Source organism: Podarcis pityusensis, assembly GCF_964106645.2.
Source record: "Podarcis pityusensis genome assembly, chromosome: 5".
Classification (NCBI taxonomy): domain Eukaryota; kingdom Metazoa; phylum Chordata; class Lepidosauria; order Squamata; family Lacertidae; genus Podarcis; species Podarcis pityusensis.
The window spans coordinates 21,524,831-21,546,229 of NC_138032.1; the positions used below are offsets into that span (position 1 = coordinate 21,524,831).

General features: G+C 45.1%; 1 protein-coding gene across 1 annotated transcript in view; it reads right to left on the reverse strand.

Annotated features, from left to right (window-relative positions):
* The window catches only part of KCNAB1 (potassium voltage-gated channel subfamily A regulatory beta subunit 1), a 162,744-nt gene that overhangs the window by 55,840 nt on the left and 85,505 nt on the right, over positions 1-21,399 (reverse strand). Inside the window, exon 2 of the mRNA XM_081008199.1 lies at positions 12,396-12,439. Within this exon, the coding sequence (XP_080864325.1) occupies positions 12,396-12,439 (44 nt within the window). The remainder of the gene's footprint in view (positions 1-12,395; positions 12,440-21,399) is intronic.

Here is a 21,399-nt window from a genome sequence, read left to right on the forward strand (position 1 = left end):
TTTCTAAACATACTTTAAAAATCCTAAAATGTACATTTGACACATTTGTGATAATGAACAACCACCAGCAGCTGTGGAGATTGCTAAATGTATGTGAAGCATTTTGAATAAAGCCCTAAACAGCTTTGGCCCTATATACCTGAAGGAGTTTATCCACACCCATCATTCAGCCCAGACGCTGAACTCCAGCTCCGAGGGCCTTCTGGCAAGTTCCCCCATTGTGAGAAGTGAGGTTACAGGGAACCAGGCAGAGGGCCTTCTTGGTAGTGGCGCCCTCCCTGTGGAACACCCTGCCTTCAGATGTCAAGGAAATAAACAACTATCTGACTTTTAGAAGACATCTGAAGACAGCCCTGCCCAAGTGAAGTTTTTAATATTTGATGTCCTATTGTGTTTTAATTTGTTGGAAGCCGCCCAGTGTGGCTGGGGAAACCCAGTCAGATGGGTGGCATATAAACAAGCAAACAAACAATCAATCCAGTCACAACAGCTCCCTGGTTTTCTGGGTAGCTTAGCTGGAAGCAATGAAACAGCTGGGGAGTGTGTCTGTGGAAGGCTTGTGATAAACCCAACCGAACACTGACTAGAGCCCATTTTAAGGATTTAAGGAGGGTGTCTAAGAAACCATTGACAGGGCTCATGCTCTCCACTTTCAAATATTACTTTCAGGGGCTGCTTCACCGTCCTTGAAATCTCTTGCAATCCTTCGCATTAAGCCATTTCAGCCTTCCAGTAATTTCTCCATTATGATTCTTTCAAAAATGACATGTTACCAAAGCAACCAAGGAAACCTGAAAATGTTTACATGCAAGTGCTTTAAACCTCATAGGCAGAGGTAACCTGTAAACACTGGGAGATGAAAATCCCAAAGCACAAAGAGCCAAGCATATGAGCATATGAGTTCCAATTTTTGAATTGCTTTATCTGTTAGTGGAGGAGCTGTCACTTATCTAGGTACCAGGCAGTGAAAACAGATGTTTACTTAGGAACATACAAAGCAGCCAAATGCAGGTATCAAACTATTGGTCCATCTACCACAGTATTGTCTGCTCTGGTTGACAGTAGCATTCCAGAAGTTCCAGAACTACAATTCCCATCATTCTTGTCCATGGACTAAGCTGACTGAGGATGATGGGGGTTGGAGTTCAACAACAACTTGGGACACTGTGGTAGAAATCCTATGGATGTAGGAAATCACTGCAGCTGGGCTGCCATTTTATTTCTCGTCCACTTGCCTTCTGGATAATTTCCTTTGGAGATTTCTTTCAAAATATTGATAATTACATATTCAGAAATAATGGTAAACCATGGATTGGCAGTGGGAGCACTCCCTCTTCTTCTCATGGGCAAAAGTTCAAAACTTCAGACCTTTTACTGTTTGGTTCCAATCTGGCAAAATTTACACTGAGGTTTGGACCGAGGCTTCACCCACATCGTGGCCTAATGTACACAGCACTGTGTACTACAGTTTAACACTCACCCTGGGAGCTATAGCTTACCATTCAATTCCCAGCATACATAGAATCATAGAATTGTAGAGTTGGAAGGGGGACCACAAGAGCTATCTAGTCCAACCCCCTGCAATGCAGGAATCTTTTTGGCTAATGTGGGGCTTGAACCCACAATTCTGAGATTAAAAGTTTCATGCTTTATCATTGGAACGGACTACAGTTCCCACAGGATTCTTTATGTGAGGGGAATGATGTGTTTTGAATGTGCTTCGATGGCATGGTGTGTATGCAAGCTTATGTCCAGTCTTTATTGAACATTTGTTCTGATTTATTTGTGCGGAGCTTCCATGACGACAAGCATTCATCCTGACCCAACACTTTTAGTGCATTCCCTGGTCGCTTTCTTAACTATAAAAACCAGATGATTCTTATTACAGTGGTACCTCGGTTTAAGAACAGTTCGGTTTAAGAACAATTTGGTTTACAAACTCCTCAAAAGTGGAAATAGTGTCCCAGTTTGAGAACTTTACCTCAGTCAAAGAACGGAATCCGAATGATGGAAGGGCACCGGCGGCGGAAGGCCTCATTAGGGAAAGCACGCCTTGGTTTAAGAATGGTTTCGGTTTAAGAACAGAGTTCCGGAATGGATTAAGTTCGTAAACTGAGATACCACTGTATTTTTTTTAAAAACTGCACCTGGATTTGTTGTGCAAAGTGACAAACCTTTAATCCACTTGAATAGCACAAACCTACATTTCCAATATGTGCCTGAATTCCTCCTGCAAAATACTGACAGCCTGGTAGCAACCTTAATGCGTTTCTCTAATGACTGCCAATTAGACTAAAAACAATCACTTCAGTACTTCTATGAAATATCTCTAGAGTATCCCAGCAAATATTGAAGGTTTAATCCTGCATGGTCTATGATTCACCTAAACACTGTCTACTCAAACATGCCCAGTAATTGAGAGATCTATGTAGGTGCCTGGGCTTCCATGCTGCAAAGCAATTTGTCTGATTCAACTCAGGGAGAAAGTAACAGCTAACTGTCTCTAGCATGAATTGACTGGAATAACAAACAAAAGCTACCCTAGAATTGTATCACTAAACCGAAAGCAGCAAGCCCGAGAAACCAGGGCAAGAGATAAAATAGCAATTTAAACATCAAAGGAAAAGCTAGAAATATTAATGGTTAAGGATATTGTTTTCCACACACCAGACATTCCTAAGGGTGGTGGAGCTAGCATGACGGGGGCAAGAGAATAAGGTCATTTCCAACGTTTTTGATCACTTTGTTTCTGGAAGGGTAGACACTATCCTGTGGTGCTGAAGTCTTGGGTAAAATTGTCTCAAAGGTTCTATATTAATCATAAGGACGTGGGTGGTGCTGTGGTCTAAACCACTGAGCCTCTTGGGCCTGCCGATCAGAAGGTCAGCGGTTCGAATCCCCATGACGGGGTGAGCTCCCATTGCTCTGTCCCAGCTCCTGCCAACCTAGCAGTTCGAAAGCATGCCAGTGCAAGTAGATAAATAGGTACCGCTTTGGCAGGGAAGGTAAATGGCATTTCCGTGTGCTCCTGTCACGGTCCTCCGTGCACCAATAGCGGTTTAGTCATGCTGGCCACATGACTCGGAAAGCCGCCTGTGAACAGCCTGAAAGCGAGATGAGCGCCGCAACCCCATAGTCGCCTTTGACTGGACTTTACTGTCCAGGGGTCCTCTACCTTTTACCTTTACATTAATTATAGCCCCCCCCCTTACAAAACAAAGTACTCATGAGAAGAGAAAACTCCCTGGAAAAGCCCTGATGTTGGGAAAGATTGAGGGCGCAAGGAGAAGGGGAAGACAGAGGACGAGATGGTTGGACAGTGTTCTTGAAGCTACCAGCATGAGTTTGACCAAACTGCGGGAGGCAGGGGAAGACAGGAGTGCCTGGCATGCTCTGGTCCATGGGGTCACGAAGAGTCAGACATGACTAAACGACTAAACAACAACAACAACAACTTAAAAAAACTAATAAGAAGATTCTCTCCTCCCTTCTATATCTTGAAACCCTTGAGATGCTGAAATAAGGATATGTCACAGAACAGGGTGCTATCGATTATGTGAATGATCCTGAGTTACATAGATAATTCCTTAGGAACATAGGAAGTTGTCTTATACTGAGTCAGACCGTTGCTCCATGTAGCTCATAGAATCATAGAACTGTAGAGTCTTCTAATCCAACCCCCTGCAGGCCAGGAATCTCAACTAAGGCATCCCTGATATTCAACCTTTGCCTTCAATGATGGTTGTCCATCACCTTCCGAGGGTGTCCATTCCACTGCTGAACAGCTCTTACCATCAGAAAGTTCATCCTGATGTTTAGTCAGAATCTCCTTTCTTGTAACTTGAAGCCATGGATTTGGGTTCTACCTCCAGAGAAGGAGAAAACAAGCTTGCTCCACCTTCCATGTGATAGCCCTTCAGACCTTTGAAGATGGTTATCATATCTCATCTCAGTCTCCTCATACGCAGGCTAAACATACCCAGCTCCTTCAACCATTCCTAATAAGGTTTGGTTTCCAGACCCTTGATCATCCTGGTTGCCCTCCTCTGCATACATTCCAACTTGTCAATAAAAGGTACCCCTGCCCATGCGGGCCAGTCGTGTCCGACTCTAGGGTTGTGCGCCCATCTCACTTAAGAGGCCGGGGGCCAGCGCTGTCCGGAGATACTTCCGGGTCACGTGGCCAGCGTGATGAAGCTGCTCTGGCAAGCCAGCACCAGTGCATAAAGCGGTACCTATTTATCTACTTGCACTTAGGGGTGCTTTCGAACTGCTAGGTGGGCAGGAGCTGGGACCGAAAGACGGGAGCTCACCCCGCCGTGGGGATTCGAACCGCTGACCATACGATTGGCAAGTCCTAGGCACTGAGGTTTTACCCACAGCGCCACCCGCGTCCCTAAAACTTGTCAATACCCTTCTTAAATTGTGGTGCTAAGAACTGGACACAGCATTCCAGGTGTGGCCTGACCAAGGCAGAATAGAGAGGTACTATTACTGCTTCATTGATTTTTTTAAAAAAGAACCCGCTGTGGTGTAAAGGTAAAGGTAAAGGTACCCCTGACTGTTAGGCCCAGTTGTGGACAACTCTGAGCTTGTTGCACTCATCTTGCTTTACTGGCCAAGGGAGCATGCATTTGTCCGCAGACAGTTTCCAGGTCATGTGGCCAGCATGACTAAGCTGCTTCTGGCGAACCAGAGCAGTGCACAGAAATGCTGTTTACCTTCCCATCGGAGCGATACCTATTTATCTACTTGCACTTTTTGGCGTGCTTTCGAACTGCTACATTGGCAGGAGCAGGGACCGAGCAACGGGAGCTCACCCAGTCGCGGGGATTCGAACCGCCGACCTTCTGATCGGCAAGCCCTAGGCTCTGTGGTTTAGACCACAGTGCTACACGTGTCCCTTCTAAGTGGTGTACAAACATATAAAACAAAACTTTTAAAAAATTGATTAAAAACAGTTCAAAACTTGTATTTAAAAGCATTCAAAAGATTATTAAAATCAACAATAGAGGAAAAACAGTTAAAACAGATGCAGCTTCTATATGTCTGGATAGACCTGCCTAAACGAAAATGTTTTAAGCAAAAATAATTCAGCCAAGGAGCCTACCGGATGCCACTAAGCAGGGAGTTCTGAAGCGTAGGTGCTGCCACACTAAAAAAGATTTCTTAAAAGTGTGAAGTAGGTATTATGGGGCACTCATAGCAGTGCTGGTTTTGTGGATTGATGTGGCCAAGTGGGGGTATATGGGGCATGTTGATAATTCCATCACTTCAACAATATTCTCCTTCAGTAGGCAGTGGAGCACCATAAAACTGATTCAAGATAACTGTTTGACCATTCAATGATTGACTGTTGTAATCTGGTGCCAAGCACTCCACGACAGCGCTGTTCAAAAGGACCACTGCAGTGCCCCCATGTGCTCTGCATATGCCCATGTTAACTGCAGCCAAAATGTATGACTCAAGATCTGGAGGTGGAGAGCAGGGTAAGAGCAGTTCATATATACCGGTATACTGAGCTTCTTTGGAACAATTAATGGATTAAGCATTTCCTCTTCCGAGCGGCAAGTGTGGCAAACTGTCCCCGAATATCAGACTGTTGCAGGCTTGCTGATAAATATGTTGTTACTAAAACGCCCCTGGGCTTAGAAAGTAACTGTAAATATTTGGCATTTGCCAATTGATTGCTAGCTAAAGGGAACTATGAAGGCATTTTAAGTTACGAGCAAGTGAATTGGGGTGGGTTGTGAGGGGAAGATCACATATTCACTTGGACATGTACGAGTCCCCTATTGCCAATTCTTTCTTTCCGTGCATCGAAGGCTCCATGTCCGCTAGAACTTCTTCTGGAATGTTATTTTTCTAGTAATTGCTATGGCAAGCAGCCATGTGTTTCATTTTCAAAGGGCAAATCAAGCAGAATTGGCCTCTTTAGTTTTACGCTGCTGTATTATATTTTTACATCTCTTAAAACAACAGCAACAAATTCCATGATCTCCCTAATTCTAGATCTTTCAAAAGAAGGGAATGGTCTGCAGGCTGCTTTCCCCGTCCTCCTGTTAAATCAAAATCCACTTGCAATGTCTTACCACAACAGCTTTGTATCTGCCTAAAATGCCCGTCTCTCTCTCTCTCTGTGTGTGTGTGTGTGTGCATGTTTTCACATAGCAAAGATATGTATTTGCTAGGCCACATTTGACTATGCACATAGAATAAACAACTCTAGTCCATTGGACTAGATGAGCCTTTCAGGCCCTTCTAACTCTACAGATCTATGATTCTATTCAAATATCTCTATTTTTTTCAGCTGTAAAGTCCCAATTCTGGATTTGTCACCATCAGCAATTCCATGTCCCATGCCCACCTCCCCCATCAATGACAGAAAGCTGCCCGTTTAAATGCTATAAGGCAAATAGATGTGGAATGACAGGAGATCTGCATGACAAAGTACTACATTTTGATAACAAGAACTCTGCGTCTACCTTTCATGAGTAAAGATTTGAGCAATAGTGGTCAGCAGGTCAGGGCAGTGGCTGCTATCTGACCACCCTTCACTGTCATAGTTGCGGCATACCAGGGAAAGGGCTGTGAGATGGTTGGTGAGCTGCAACCCATCATGGTTGGGAGCACTGGACTGGCTCTGCTGGTGTGTTTGCACTGCTCTGACCTCACCGCTGCCTCCCTCTCCCCCAGTAAGCCCAGCAATGCTGGTGGTGGGGAGGTCAGTGTATTGCCAAAGAGGCAACGCTTCTTTTAGGGTTTTGAGCACAATGAAGACATAAATGGAGAGAGGGTTAAATATGTCATTAAGTACGTCAAACAAAGCTACACAAGCTTTGTCATGCTCTCACGCCTCTTTGCTTTTTGGGTTCCTGGTGTGGGAATTTCAAAAGTCTTTATAAGCCCTTGCACAGCATTTTTGTGGGTCCTCCTCCTTTCCTGCATGTGAGGGGAGCACCCTGTTGCAACAGATCAATAAAGATCAAGCTTACTAGCTGCTTTGCTTCTCAATATTCTCTGGTTGGCCTCTGTTATTTTCTCCTACCAATAGGGAACCTATGTAAGGACTCTATATGGGCTCTTGGATACCCCATAAGGGAAAAGGGCATATTTTTATTTACAACACTGGGAACTCTCTCAGCAACAGGCATGACCCCTGAAGACCGTCCAGAGGTTCTCACTAACACAGTCCCTGGGGCTTATATGGCCTTGGGGGCCCATCTTCACCAAAGTTACATAAGCCACAGCTTGTGTTTGGGTAAAACATCCACTTCCCATCAGAGTTGAAATACCAAATAATACTAGGCAGGAAGTCAACACAGATAACTTCCAAGGACTCTTTACTCCAGGTGTCAGCTGCAGCCTTATCTTAAAGATAAACATTCAAGCACATTTATATCCCATGAGAAACTAGGCTGCTTATTTGTGGAATAAACAGAATTAACCACTTAACGGCTCAGGATTTAGACATGATCTGGGCATGAGAAGGGCAATTGCTAGGCACCACCTTAATCTCCTCACGATAACAATTGTCTTCCACAATATTGCAAATGCCACCTTCCTGCCCTGCCAGCTGCTACTGGTATTAAGTCAACACATTTTCATCCCCCCCCCCCCTTCTAGCCATGAGGGTTAGAACTTTGCTATTTTCAAAGGAGAAAGAGAAAAGATTAAATTTACATTACAAGCCTCATCTTTCCCTCAAAGGTAACTGAAGCCTAAGTGTGGGACAACAGCTGCAGTGTGAGAATTTAAAAATAACCAACCCTACACTGTATGTAAATATATGCTGCTGTTTCTGCTAATAGCAGCCCATCTGGAAACTGCCAGATGCTGGCGAATGGCTAAAGGTCTAACAATTGAAGCGTGGTACCAAAGGATCAATGGCACTGGCAGAACAACTAACATGCCAAATCCACACAGCAAAGGAAGTGCAAGCTCTTCTTTTTACACAGCATGGCAACTCTTTATATCATATGCAAAGGTGATGGGGGGCTGACGTCACAAGCGTGACATCATGTGTGATGTCAGGAGGAGCTTCAATGGCTGGCGGTTCCTCCTCCTCCTCCAACAGGGGGCTGCTTCGAACCTCCTTCACCTCCACATCAGGCCACTGAAGTCACACCTTGCTCAGCTTCTCGCTTGACCTCCTCTGCCCCCTGATTTTGGGGGACATTTGGGGAACTGCCCCCACCCAAAAAATATTTGGGCCCCCCAAAGGGCTCAGCACTCATGAGGTGGCATCCCTGTGAGACAGGAAAAAACAGACAAGGACTCCCCCCAGTTTCATGGTGGACTTTGGAGAGATCTCCTTGATTGGAGCATCGTCTTGTGTGCTATTTGTACCGCATGACAATGTATATTATTTTCAATCATGACTCCTCTAATGCAGAGGTCTTCAACCTTTTTGAGTCCATGGCTCCCTTAACCAATTGCATTCATTCTGTGCCACCCCTGTGGGGCTCAGGAGCCCAGTTATGTCACCCCTTGCCTGCAGAGCTGGCAGCCTCTCACCCTTTTTCGAACACACTCCCTTGTGGAGGGTTCCCTCAGCCTCCTCTCCCCTCCCCTCTGCTTGGGAGTCCTCTAGGCAGCTGCTGCTGCTGTCCCAGGTCTCTGAGCTGAACACCCCCCCCCCCAAAGAGAGGTGCCTCCTCACACTGCCCCATAGGGGCCAGGGACTTGTCTGTCCATTCCCAGCAGCAAGAGCTGGTGGACTGGCTGGCTGCGCTCCCTCGCCTGCTTATTCTGAGGCCACATCGGCTCCTAGAATTATAGAATCATCTGGTCCAACCCCCTGCAATGCAGGAATCTCAGCTAAAGCATCCATGACAGATGGCCATCCAACCTCTGCTTAAAAACCTCCAGGGAAGGAAAGTCCACCACCTCTCGTGGGAGTCTGTTCCACTGACGAACAGCTCTTACTGTCAGAAAGTTTTTCCCAATGTTTAATCGGAATCTCCTTTCTTGCAAAGCCTCTCCTCTTCCCAGAGGGCGGGGTGTGTGTGTTGTGAGCGGGAACTGTTCCTGTGTCGGTTCATCTCCCTGGCTGCCGCCCGGGAGATAAAAATAACAAAAACCGTAGCATTTATTAATTTCTACGGTTTACCCTACATCTATAACACCATGCAAAGACAGTCAAGATATTTGTAACAGTTCTTGTCCGTTATGTATTGCAAAATGAGAAGAGGGAAAAAAACCAACACAAACACAAACCAAACCAGAAATAAAAGAAAGTTAATTCTGTCTGAGATCCAGGGGCTTAAAGTTGGAATTTTACTATCTGTAAAATTCTCCCTTATAATGAGAGCCGTTCACGTTTGCTTCAGAGTGTGACTGGTTTCAAGAAAGACCAGGACCCTACACATTATCATGTTTTTATTGTTGGATCTTTAAGTGGAGTTCAAGTTAATCCCAATCTAAAGGCAGGGTTTTCTGCCCAGCCCTCCCCTTTGTGTAACTTAACTCCTTTCTGCTTCTTCTGCATTTCCCTCTGTTCTTTAACCTTATCTGAACAAGATTCCCTCTCACCTTCCCTTACACATGCATTGCTTTGTTCTGCCCATAAATCCTCAGTCCTGTCTTGCTCCCAGCCAACAATGGCACCTCTTGCTCCCAACAGATGCCTTTTCAGCAGCCCCAGCTGCATGCCAGAAGGTTTCCTTTGTCTTGCCTTCAACTCACCATTCCTCTTCCGGCCTGCCAGTACTTAGAATCAGGTCATCTGCAAGAGCATTACCAAGGCATCACCCCCCTCCTTCGCAAAGCCTAGTAACCTGGTGCAGTCAGACCTCAGAGCCCTCTTTGGGCTCAGGGAAAAAAAGGTGTGCAGTGCTGGCCCTTGACTGCTATCAGAACTGAATGATATGAAAATGTTTGCGCCTAAGGATGACCGAACCTGTCATTTTTTGTTTGTTTCTGTTTCTCATTTTCACACCCTTAAGTCCAGTTTTCTGGACCAGTTCCTGATTTTATTTTGAAGTTTTCATGAACAAACACCTACCAGCATTTTACTGCAAATTTCTCCTCATATACCGTTTTGTATGCAATCTAATACAAATATTTTTATAAGCAGCCCCCCCTGACCATAGTGCATTTATACATGTTATTTTCACTCATGCATGTATCCATGCACACATTCTTCAAGTACATCCATTTTTGCACACATTATTTGATTGGAGAACTGCCTCAGAAAACTCAGAGATGTGATGATTTTGAAGGATGGCTATATTTCAGTTCATATAAAATGTCTTAAAGGTAAAAGTATCCCTGACCGTTAGGTCCAGCCGCAGACGACTCTGGGGTTGTGGCGCTCATCTCGCTCTATAGACCGAGGGAGCCGGCGTTTGTCCACAGACAGCTTCCGGGTCATGTGGCCAGCATGACTAAGCTGCTTCTGGAGAACCAGAGCAGTGCATGGAAACGCTGTTTACCTTCCCGCCAGAGAGGTACCTATTTATCTACTTGCACTTTGACGGGCTTTTGAACTGCTAGGTGGGCAGGATCGGGGACCAAACAACAGGAGCTCACCCCGTCGTGGGGATTCGAACCACCGACTTTCTGACCAGCAAGCCCTAGGCTCTGTGGTTTAGACCACAGCGCCACCCGTGTCTTATATACTGTAATGTCTTAGGAAGCACATATTAGATAGGTTTGCCTTTAAATGTGAACTGGATCAAATTTCTCCACCAACCTTAATTGCACTCTAACAAATTTTTAACTTAGGATTCCCCGAAGGAAAAAGAAATCAGGTTTAAAAAGTCTAGTGATTTACCAGGGACTGGTACCAGAAAATATATCCCTGGTAAACAGAATTAGTTGCAGTGTGTGAATCTGGCAAATTCCTCTTCCATCCGGACCTACTTCTGAAGTCCACTGTGAGAATAACAATAGGCAGCAGAGCCCTGTGATTATGGGAAAAGTCATATAAATAAAGAAGGGTTTTGTGGCAACGAACAGGTTGCATTTCAGGTTATAGGGTACACTTTGTTGCCAGGGTATGGTCTTGAGGACGTTTAGATATCTCTGCTTATAAATTGATACGTTTTCTCAGGATTAATCCAATTTCAGGTTGCACAAAGCCTTGGGAGCAGTCAAATTTGATTATTATGTTTTCACTCTCATTTATGGACCCCACAGCGTCGAAAAGCTTACGTCTCATAGCAACACAGTGAGGTATGCTAAGCTGTGCCAGATTCCACGCAGTGGAAGGTTTTCAGAAAGAGCCCCCGTATGATAAGCAAACTCTGGAGGTATGAATTTCAAAGTCGTCTTAGATTTAGAGGCAGTGAGCAAATGACACACATAGAACGCATTACTGGTTGGACCTGCATGCAAACTGGGGTCTCTTTGAAGCTATGGAAAATGTCACTGCAATGCATGCTTATAGGGCTGGATTGTGCTCTTCCTCTAAATGGAAAGTTGATGGATTTTTTTGGTCTACTGCCCAATATATGTACACAGAAATATATCCCCTGAATAAGAACATTGGAAGCTACAAATCTGAGCAGAAAAATTTCTTTTCTTTTCGGGGGTACAACTCTGAATCTTGCTTGATTTGAAATCACTGTTCCTGAATCTAGCTGCACTTAAATTCATTATACATGGGACTCGAAAATGTTAAATAAACTGCTTTCTTGACTGTGCAGATTATCTGTTTGAAAGCGCTGTTTGATCTTAGAAGCACTAAAGGCAAAAAATATGCAAGATGTATGGAATATAATATTTTTATATGCCCCTGTAGATGAACTAGATGCATGCAACATTGACACAGTTTCATAGAAAGTGAAGTCAAATAAATGCACGTGTCATGTATTCATGCAAATTTTCAAATCAAAAACAGTACTGGCCTCCCATTTGTGGAATACTCTCCTCAAGGAAATTCACCTGCCAGTGCCTCTGCTAACATCTTTTAAGCATCAGGCATTTGACTTGCTTGTTAACATCTCTCTTATCTTTATGGGTGTTTTAAGTGGCTAGTTATTTCTTGCTGATTATGTTGGCCTGCATGCGCTTGGAAGCGGGTGGGGGTATCTGTTTGTTACTTTTAGCATTAGGCTGCAATCATAACCCCACTTACCCGGGAGTAAGCCCTACTGAATTCAATATGATCTACTTCGGAATCAACATGGTTGGGATTGCATTGTGGGAGTATAATAATTTGTAAGTGCTTGTTGTCACCATTTTAATCTTGTGTATATTTTTCATCATAATATATTTTTGCATTATACTGGGCATCTAAGAAATGGAATAAACAGAGGCAATAAGAACATGGGAAACTCACTATTATTCACATTTTAACCCAGAGCTACTACCATTAGCAGAATCATGGAGATGAACATGGCTATTATAATTTCTTCCTTCTATCCTTAAAGTAACAATAAAATACTCACCTAGCCCCAGACACGAAACTCTTAATCCAGACTTTCCAAGGTTTCTAGAATCAAAATAAGAAGACAATTAGCTCAGATTTCAATTGATATAATAAATAAATTATATGATTACTGTTACCAGATTTATCTCTGTGCAGGCAGTAACATGTGCTAATCATATACATGTTTCATACACATTGCCTGCACACATGCAAGTGAGCTTCACCTTCCCAATATCTGCACACCAGGTGTATATGCATTTTGTAAGATAGTACCCCCCATATGTGCATTTATTAGAAGTATTTATATATCACCCATTAATAAAGTTTTCTGTATGGCTTGTAGAAACATTAAGGGTACAATTATAAACTGTAAGAAAAAAAAGGGAGGAGATCTTGTGCAGCATGAAAACCTCAGTGGAAGAGAATAAAACCAATGAATTAAACACACACCCTTAAAAGGCGTGGAAAAACAAACAGGTTTTCTTCTAGCCCAGAAAAGAGCAAAGGAAAACAAGTGTTGTCAGGGAACCCTGGTTTGTTAAACTCTATACAAATCTGGAGTGGAGTCTCTAAGATGGTTGGATGGCGCCTTGTATGTCTCCTTCCAGCAACTCCTGCAGCCAAACTGGTGCCAAACATCGCTCTGCTTTCCTTTGGACCACTTCAGGGAGGCTGAGAGGTCTTGTCTTCTGGGCAACTCAGGACCTCCATACCCACTACCCAGGCTTGCCCCCTGGGGAGGTCACTTTGGTGCTGCTACCGCAGCAGTTTGACTCCACCTCCAGAGTTGCACTCCATTGCCTCTCGAGGCAGACAGATGCCAACAACAACAACAAGGTCAGGGAAATATTTGGGTTCACTACCCAATACCTTGTGGGTTCAGCCTGGATGGCCAATAAAATCTAGATTCCAGAGGTCAGCAAAACAGGACATTCTTTTATTAAAAGCATTGCAATGGATGCAAAAGAGGAAAGTATCATGCCAGGTAAAAGGCACAGTATTTAAACTTTGAGCTTTCATAAACAATAGGTATTCTGTCTGGCTAAGTCATGTAGCATAACAACATCCTTCTGACATAGCAACGGCCTTCATCCTTCATCCTCCTACAGTTTCTCCTGCTTACATGCTACTTTGTCCTTCTCTCCTGGTTCTCTTGCAAGCACAACGTTCACATCCCACCCTTGCTCAGCCCTTCTTTCTCGCACTTCAATTTTCATTCTATATTTTCTATAATTCCAAAATTTTCTCTGACATGTGATGAACAGGCCTCCCTAGTGGAGCACTCCACTGGGGTGCTACCTCTGAAATGGTCCTGTCCTAAATACACGTCTGCCACACCTCATTCGGTGAGGGCATCTGGAGATGAGTCTCTGAGGATAGTCCTTAGGTAAGGGACATCAAGGAAGAAGAGTTATTTCAGGTAATCTGATCTCAAGGCATTAAAGGCCAAAGCCAGCTGTCTGGAACCAGAGGCAGAGGCAGGACAGCAATAAAACATCCAGTGTCAGTGAAGTTAACCCCTTATTCAAAGAAATCAAAGCAGTGCAGGCCTAGTGATCACAGCAACTCTTCCCAGTAGGTCTTGCCCCAAAGAGGCAGTTGCAAGGACTGAAGGTCCCTGCCTTCTTGCTGCTCTCTAAGGCTCCTTCCCTAGCAGCTTAAGGCTACTTGGCCTGGCCTCTCTTTGCTAGCAGCACCCACTGGAGGAAGGAAGTCTTGATTCCTTCCAGCGGATGCTGCTAGCAGAGGGACTCAGAAGTGGCGGTAGTTTCACTAGCAATATACCACTGAGTGAAGGCAACAGTGTGGTGTACTGGTTAAGAGCGGTAGTCTCATAATCTGGTGAACCGGGTTCTCATCTCCGCTCCTCCACATGCAGCTGCTGGGTGACCTTGGGCTAGTCACACTTCTCTGAAGTCTCTCAGCCCCACTCACCTCACAGAGTGTTTGTTGTGGGGGAGGAAGGAAAAAGAGATTGTTAGCCGCTTTGAGACTCCTTAGGGTAGTGATAAAGCGGGATATCAAATCCAAACTCTTCATCATAGTCTGCTCTTCATACCGGTCCTGGGAGATATATGGATCTATTGCCCAGGCCTAGTGTGTGCTGGTGCCCCTCACCTGTGCACAGGACTCCCTTTAGAGACACAGATGCATCTCTGACACATCAAGTTTGGACTTGAGAATGCAATGTAGGTACAGTCAGAGATGGGGGTGTTAGTATCATCAGCCCACAGGCAGAGGTACCTGGCCTCCCCCGAGGCAATTGAGCGAGATACTGTGTGTTTACCGTCCGTTTGCGATTCCGGCAGGCTAGGTAAACAAACCGGCGATCCTCCTCAAACGTGAGCAGGACACACCCTCCTCCTTCCTCCCTCCCTGCATTCCTTCCCAGGGAGGGGAAGAAAGACAGACAGGAGTCCTTTCTACATGTTTTATTCCTGTCATTCAACAGTACATAGAAATGTGACTGTTCCCTTCAGACTCCATCAGAAGAGTCACAACTCCTCCCCTGTACTTCCAGCACAGGTCATATGACACACTGAGCTAACATCCGGTGCTCAGTACAGAGAATAGGCTCCACCTTTTCCCCAACAGTACATCTGCAAACCTGTTTTGCATTCCAGCCATCTGGAGCTGGCTTTTGCCTTGGTGCTTTTTCCTGACATCCTCCCCCAAAAGCATCAATTGGCAAAACATGATCCAGAGAAGAGAACAAACAGTTGTTATACATATAACAGTCCCCTGTTGTTTCAGTTCCACCCTTGGAACTCCCCACCACTGGTTTCACCAGTGTACCTCTCTGGTTGTCTGGCTTCCAAGGAATGAGTGCTTCTGCATTACCTTGGCTAGCTACTCTCTGTTGTGTCTTTGTCTCTGACTTAGACACTGCTTCAACCTGCTTTGAGTTGTTAACAATAGCAACACATGCAACAGCTAAGTTAGCAAACTCTTTTGAGTACCTCTTTGGTGGTACACCCTTTGTAACTCTCTCAGACCTGCGTATGAGGTTCTGATCCTCTGTGCTCACTGGTTCAACCTTTGGACTCTGTTGAGAACCAGTAGCTATCAGTGGTTCTTCCTTCACCTGTGAAGGTCTATCCATTGTGTGAGATTTCCTCTCAATGACTGTTACAACTGAACTCTCTGAGCTATCACTGTCATCGTCAGTACCACTGTAATCTGTGACATCAGAAAAATCATCATCATCATCTGAATCGTTTCCTGTGGGAAATGTCTGTACTATCCGCTCTTGCTTTGGAGCACTCTCTAGGAACTTTGTGAGAATCACCTGACCAGATTCAGACAAAATTACTCTGTAGAGACCCTTTTCATAACCCACAAAAATGCCTCTGGCATTCTTTACTCCACCTGGAGCTTCTGTTCTCACATGAGACCCGAAAACCTTAAAATAGGCAACAGAAGGTTTTCTGTGGAACAGCTTCTCAAAAGGAGAACATCCCAACTCTGTTGAGACTTTTCTCAACCACACATGAAGATAGGACGCTAGCGATTCGGCCCAATATTCATGTGGCAAATGTGAACTCAGCAATTGCGCATTCATCCCCTTTTGCAATTCTTTGTTCACTCTCACACAGACCCCCCTGTTCCACGCTTCTTGCGAAACTGCAACTTTGTGGTCTATCCCTTTTCCATCCAGGAACTTCTGAAACTTCTGTAACAGAAAAATTTGCTTCTCATCTGTGAAAAGACAATCAATGTTAGCATCATGCATACTTTTAACCTTGTCACAAAACTCCTGAAACTTTTCTAAAGTTTCTTGCGGTTTCTCCATCATATAAACCCAAGAATAATTAGTGAAACAATCCACACACACAAGGTAAAATCGTGCACCGCCTCTAGATGGTTCTAGAGGACCAATTACATCAGCATACACCCGCTGAAATGCTCTGTCGACCTTCTTCGTCACCTTCCTGGTGCTCACACTGGTCACACCTGCAAGAGAGATTTCGTTAGAAACAGAAGAATTACATTTCATGTAATCACTTTGATCAAAAGTCAACAAATACAGTCCATCTTTCTCTTTGGCAGTAAGAAACAGTTCTCCATCTTTGTAGATCTTGCAGCTTTTAGCATCATAGGACAGTTTCAGTCCTTTCTTTGCAATCTGCGACACGCTCAGCAGATTAAATCTCAGTTCTGGAACCAGGTAAACATCACTTATAGTCAAGTTCAGACTCTCAAGATACACAGTCCCAATTCCAGTCGCTTCCAACTCTTGACCGTTGGCCTGTTTCACAGTGAAGCTTTGCTTCCTCAACGTCGAAAATAGTCCTCTGTGCGGGCATAAATGAACTGTGGCGCCCGTGTCAATTATGAACGAGTTCCCAACATCTGGCGTGGTTCCTTTCGCCATCATAGCCTTTGCAGGTTTCACCTGGCACTTGGTACGGCTTTTGCCTGACGCCTCAGGCTTCGTAGAGCTGCTCTTTGCTCCTCTTGACTGGCGCGGCTTCTTACAGTTTCGCTGTAGATGCCCAGTCTGTCCACAATTGTAGCATCGGACAGCACTCAATGCTACACCATGCTCCCTAGTAGCATCAGCAGTGGGGAGATTTGAACTCTGTTCTTCCCTCCCCCTGTCAGCAACATCCATTGCTTCTTGTTCAGGAACACCAACGGTTCCAACAGCCACAGTTCCTGCACTCTCCCCTCTGGGGTCAAAGCTCTCCTCAGCTTTCGTTGAGCTCTTAGGAACTTAGCCAGCATCATCTTGGCTCACCCCTTCTGGGGTAGTTATCCATCCAGACCCTGATGAATAACTGTCTCTGGTCAGGGGAGATGAGTTAGGCAAGTCTCCCCCCTTCTTGGCATCCATCTTGAAGCCAAGCCTCCAGCTCACACTGTCAAACAAACTGTAAAATCCAACAGTTGTTTTTTTCCTTTCTCACGCAGGCAAAACTGCAAGTTGTTTACGGTCTTTTGCACCTGGCAGCTAAACTCTGGCTGCTATGAAAGTCCCTTCCAAGGGCACGTAAACTTTGTAGCCAAAACATTCTCTGATTTTGTTTCGCTTTCCTCAAGCTTCATAATCACAGTCCAGCCCCTTTGCCAGTAACTTTCCAACTTTCCGTTACCTAGCAACAATGCATTTCAATAGGACTTCTTATCTTAACCACAAAAATTTGTGGAATGCAGGCCTCTTCTCCCGGAGCTGTATTTTTCCAAAACGCAGCTCCCCGTGAACCAGTGAATTAATCCAACTGCGTTCACACTTTTAGCCCGAAATGCAGCATACCTTGAACTTTGTTGCTCTGGAAAACACCTCTTCTTTCCACCAGCTGTCTGTGGAGCCTCTGGCTTCTTTCAGACGCTTTCCTTCTCCTTGGAGCAGAGGAGGACAATCCACCAGCCTCTCATGCAGATGTCCGATGAATCGCAACCATCCGAAGGCTGCCATATGTTAGTATCATCAGCCCACAGGCAGAGGTACCTGGCCTCCCCCGAGGCAATTGAGCGAGATACTGTGTGTTTACCGTCCGTCTGCGATTCCGGCAGGCTAGGTAAACAAACCGGCGATCCTCCTCAAACGTGAGCAGGACACACCCTCCTCCTTCCTCCCTCCCTGCATTCCTTCCCAGGGAGGGGAAGAAAGACAGACAGGAGTCCTTTCTACATGTTTTATTCCTGTCATTCAACAGTACATAGAAATGTGACTGTTCCCTTCAGACTCCATCAGAAGAGTCACAACTCCTCCCCTGTACTTCCAGCACAGGTCATATGACACACTGAGCTAACATCCGGTGCTCAGTACAGAGAATAGGCTCCACCTTTTCCCCAACAGTACATCTGCAAACCTGTTTTGCATTCCAGCCATCTGGAGCTGGCTTTTGCCTTGGTGCTTTTTCCTGACAGGGGGTCGTAGCGGGAAGGATGGCAGAGGATCAAACTAGGGACATTAATTGCATGTGATTGCAATCAACAAGTTTAGTTTGTGGGATTTGTTTCTGATATCAGGACTGGGATGGTAGTGCATACGGAGGAGAGCTTACCCTCCCGTTGTTATAGTACCAATGACAGTCTATCTGTCCTCCCCGGGAGCGGGTGGCACTGTGGTCTAAACCACTGAGCCTCTTGGGCTTGCTGATTGGAAGGTCAGCGGTTGAAATACACAATCGCTTTGAGGTCCTCTCCCCTAGCATGGAAGACGAAGAGCAGACTCCATTTGAGGATCTCTCCCTCATTACAGTCGATCAGGTATATGAAGACGAGCAGCAAAGTCAGTCCTCAGGGAATGTGCAGGCGACCTTGGAACGGATAGCTCACGGAAGAACCCCGACCAAACCTAAGAGGAGGCGTGTAGTGGTGATAGGGGATTCCCTACTGAGGGGAACAGAAGCAGTGATCTGTGGGCCTGACAAGATGTCTCGGGAAGTGTGCTGTCTCCCCGGGGCTAAGATCCAAGATGTAACTGAACGACTGCAAGGAATCATAAAACCCACTGACAAATACCCCTTCCTCTTGGTTCATGTGGGAACCAATGACACTGCAAGCAATAGCCTCCAGAAGATCAAAAGAGACTACGAGGCTCTGGGCAGGAAATTGAAGCAATTAAATGCACAAATTGTCATCTCATCTGTCCTCCCAGTTGAACGACGTGGCCCAGGGAGAGAGGGAAAAATAGTGGAAGTGAACAGCTGGCTTCGCAAATGGTGTAAACAGGAACGGTTTGGATTCTTAGATCACGGACTGCAGTTTCTTGAAGATGGACTTCTGGCAAGCGATGGGCTGCACCTCACAACAGTTGGGAGAAATGTTTTTGCCAAAAATCTCAGAAACCTCATCAGGAGGGCTTTAAACTGACTAATGTGGGGGAGGGAGACAGTGCTCCTGAAGGTAGGAGTCTATCAATTGATGAAGATGATCATCCAAATGTCATAGACCAAATGGAGCAAACAGCACGCAGACCTAGTGGTGGGAGGAAAAAATCCTTAAATAAGAGACACGGGGGAATGATTAATGGACTTCAATGTCTGTACACTAATGCGCAAAGCATGGGAAATAAACAAGATGAACTTGAGCTCTTGGTACGGCAAACTAAATATGACATAATAGGCATCACTGAAACCTGGTGGGATAAGTCCCACGATTGGAATGTAATAATGGGGGGATACAATCTATTTCAGAGAAACAGACCAGACAAGAAAGGATGAGGAGTGGCGTTATATGTCAGGGATGTGTATACCTGTGAAGAGATCCAAGATTTAGAACCTCAAAGCCAAAGTGAGAGCATTTGGGTCAAAATTAAGGGAGAGAAGAATAACAGTGACCTCATTGTGGGAGTTTACTATAGATCCCCAAGCCAAATGGAGGACATAGATGATGCCTTCCTGGAACAGATGGCCAAGCATGCAAAAGGAAGGGAGATAGTAGTAATGGGGGACTTCAATTACCCGGATATTTGTTGGATGTCAAACACAGCCAAGAGCATAAGGTCAAACAGATTCCTCACTGGCCTTGCAGACAACTTCATTGTCCAGAAAGTGGGAGAAGCAACAAGAGGAACAGCCATTTTAGATCTGGTCCTAACCAATGTTGATGACCTGGTTAGTGGGGTAGAAGTGGAAGGATCATTAGGCGCGAGTGATCATGCTCTTCTGAAGTTTACTATACAGCGGAAAGGAGCAACCAAGCATACTAGGACTCAATTTCTTGACTTTAAGAAAGCCGACTTCATAAAACTTAGGGAAGTGCTGGGTGAGATCCCATGGACAGTAATACTAAAAGGAAAGGGAGTTCATGATGGCTGGGAGTTTGTTAAGAGGGAGATACTAAAAGCACAACGTCAGGCAATACCAATGAGACGGAAACATGGAAGGTGCCTAAAGAAGCCAGGGTGGCTATCTAAAGAACTTTTAACTGAGTTAAGATTAAAAAAGGATGTGTACAAAAAATGGAAAAGGGGGGAAACCACCAAAGAGGAATTCAAACAAATAGCCAGCACGTGTAGACACAAAGTCAGAAAAGCTAAAGCACAGAATGAACTCAGGCTTGCTAGAGAGGTTAAAAGCAACAAAAAAGGCTTTTATGGGTATGTTCGTAGCAAAAGGAAGAACAAAGAAACAGTGGGGTCACTCAGAGGAAAAGATGGTGAAATGCAAACAGGGGACACAGAAAGGGCTGAACTCCTCAATGCCTTCTTTGCCTCAGTCTTCTCCGATAAAGAAAACAATGCCCGACCTGAAGAATTTGGAGCAAATGATTCAGCAAAGGGAACACAGCCCAGAATAACTAAGGAGATAGTACAAGAATACTTGGCTAGTTTAGATGTATTCAAGTCTCCAGGGCCAGATGAACTGCATCCAAGAGTATTAAAAGAACTGGCAGATGTGATCTCAGAACCACTGGCAGTCATCTTTGAGAATTCCTGGAGAACAGGCGAAGTCCCGGCAGACTGGAGGAGGGCAAATGTTGTCCCTATTTTCAAAAAGGGGGAAAGAGAGGACCCAAATAATTACCGCCCAGCCCAGTCAGTCTGACATCAATACCAGGGAAGATTCTGGAGCAGATCATTAAGCAAACAGTCTGTGAGCACCTAGAAAGGAATGCTGTGATCACCAATAGTCAGCATGGATTTCTGAAAAATAAGTCATGTCAGACTAACCTGATCTCGTTTTTTGACAGAATTACAAGCCTGGTAGATGAAGGGAACGCAGTGGATGTAGCCTACCTTGATTTCAGCAAGGCATTTGACAAGGTGCCCCATGATATTCTTGTAAAGAAGCTGGTAAAATGCGGTCTTGACTATGCTACCACTCAGTGGATTTGTAACTGGCTGACTGACTGAACCCAAAGGGTGCTCATCAATGGTTCCTCTTCATCCTGGAGAAGAGTGACTAGTGGGGTGCCACAGGGTTCTGTCTTGGGCCCGGTCTTATTCAACATCTTTATCAACGACTTAGATGATGGACTCAAGGGCATCCTGATCAAATTTGCAGATGACACCAAACTGGGAGGGGTGGCTAACACCCCAGAGGACAGGATCACACTTCAAAACGACCTTG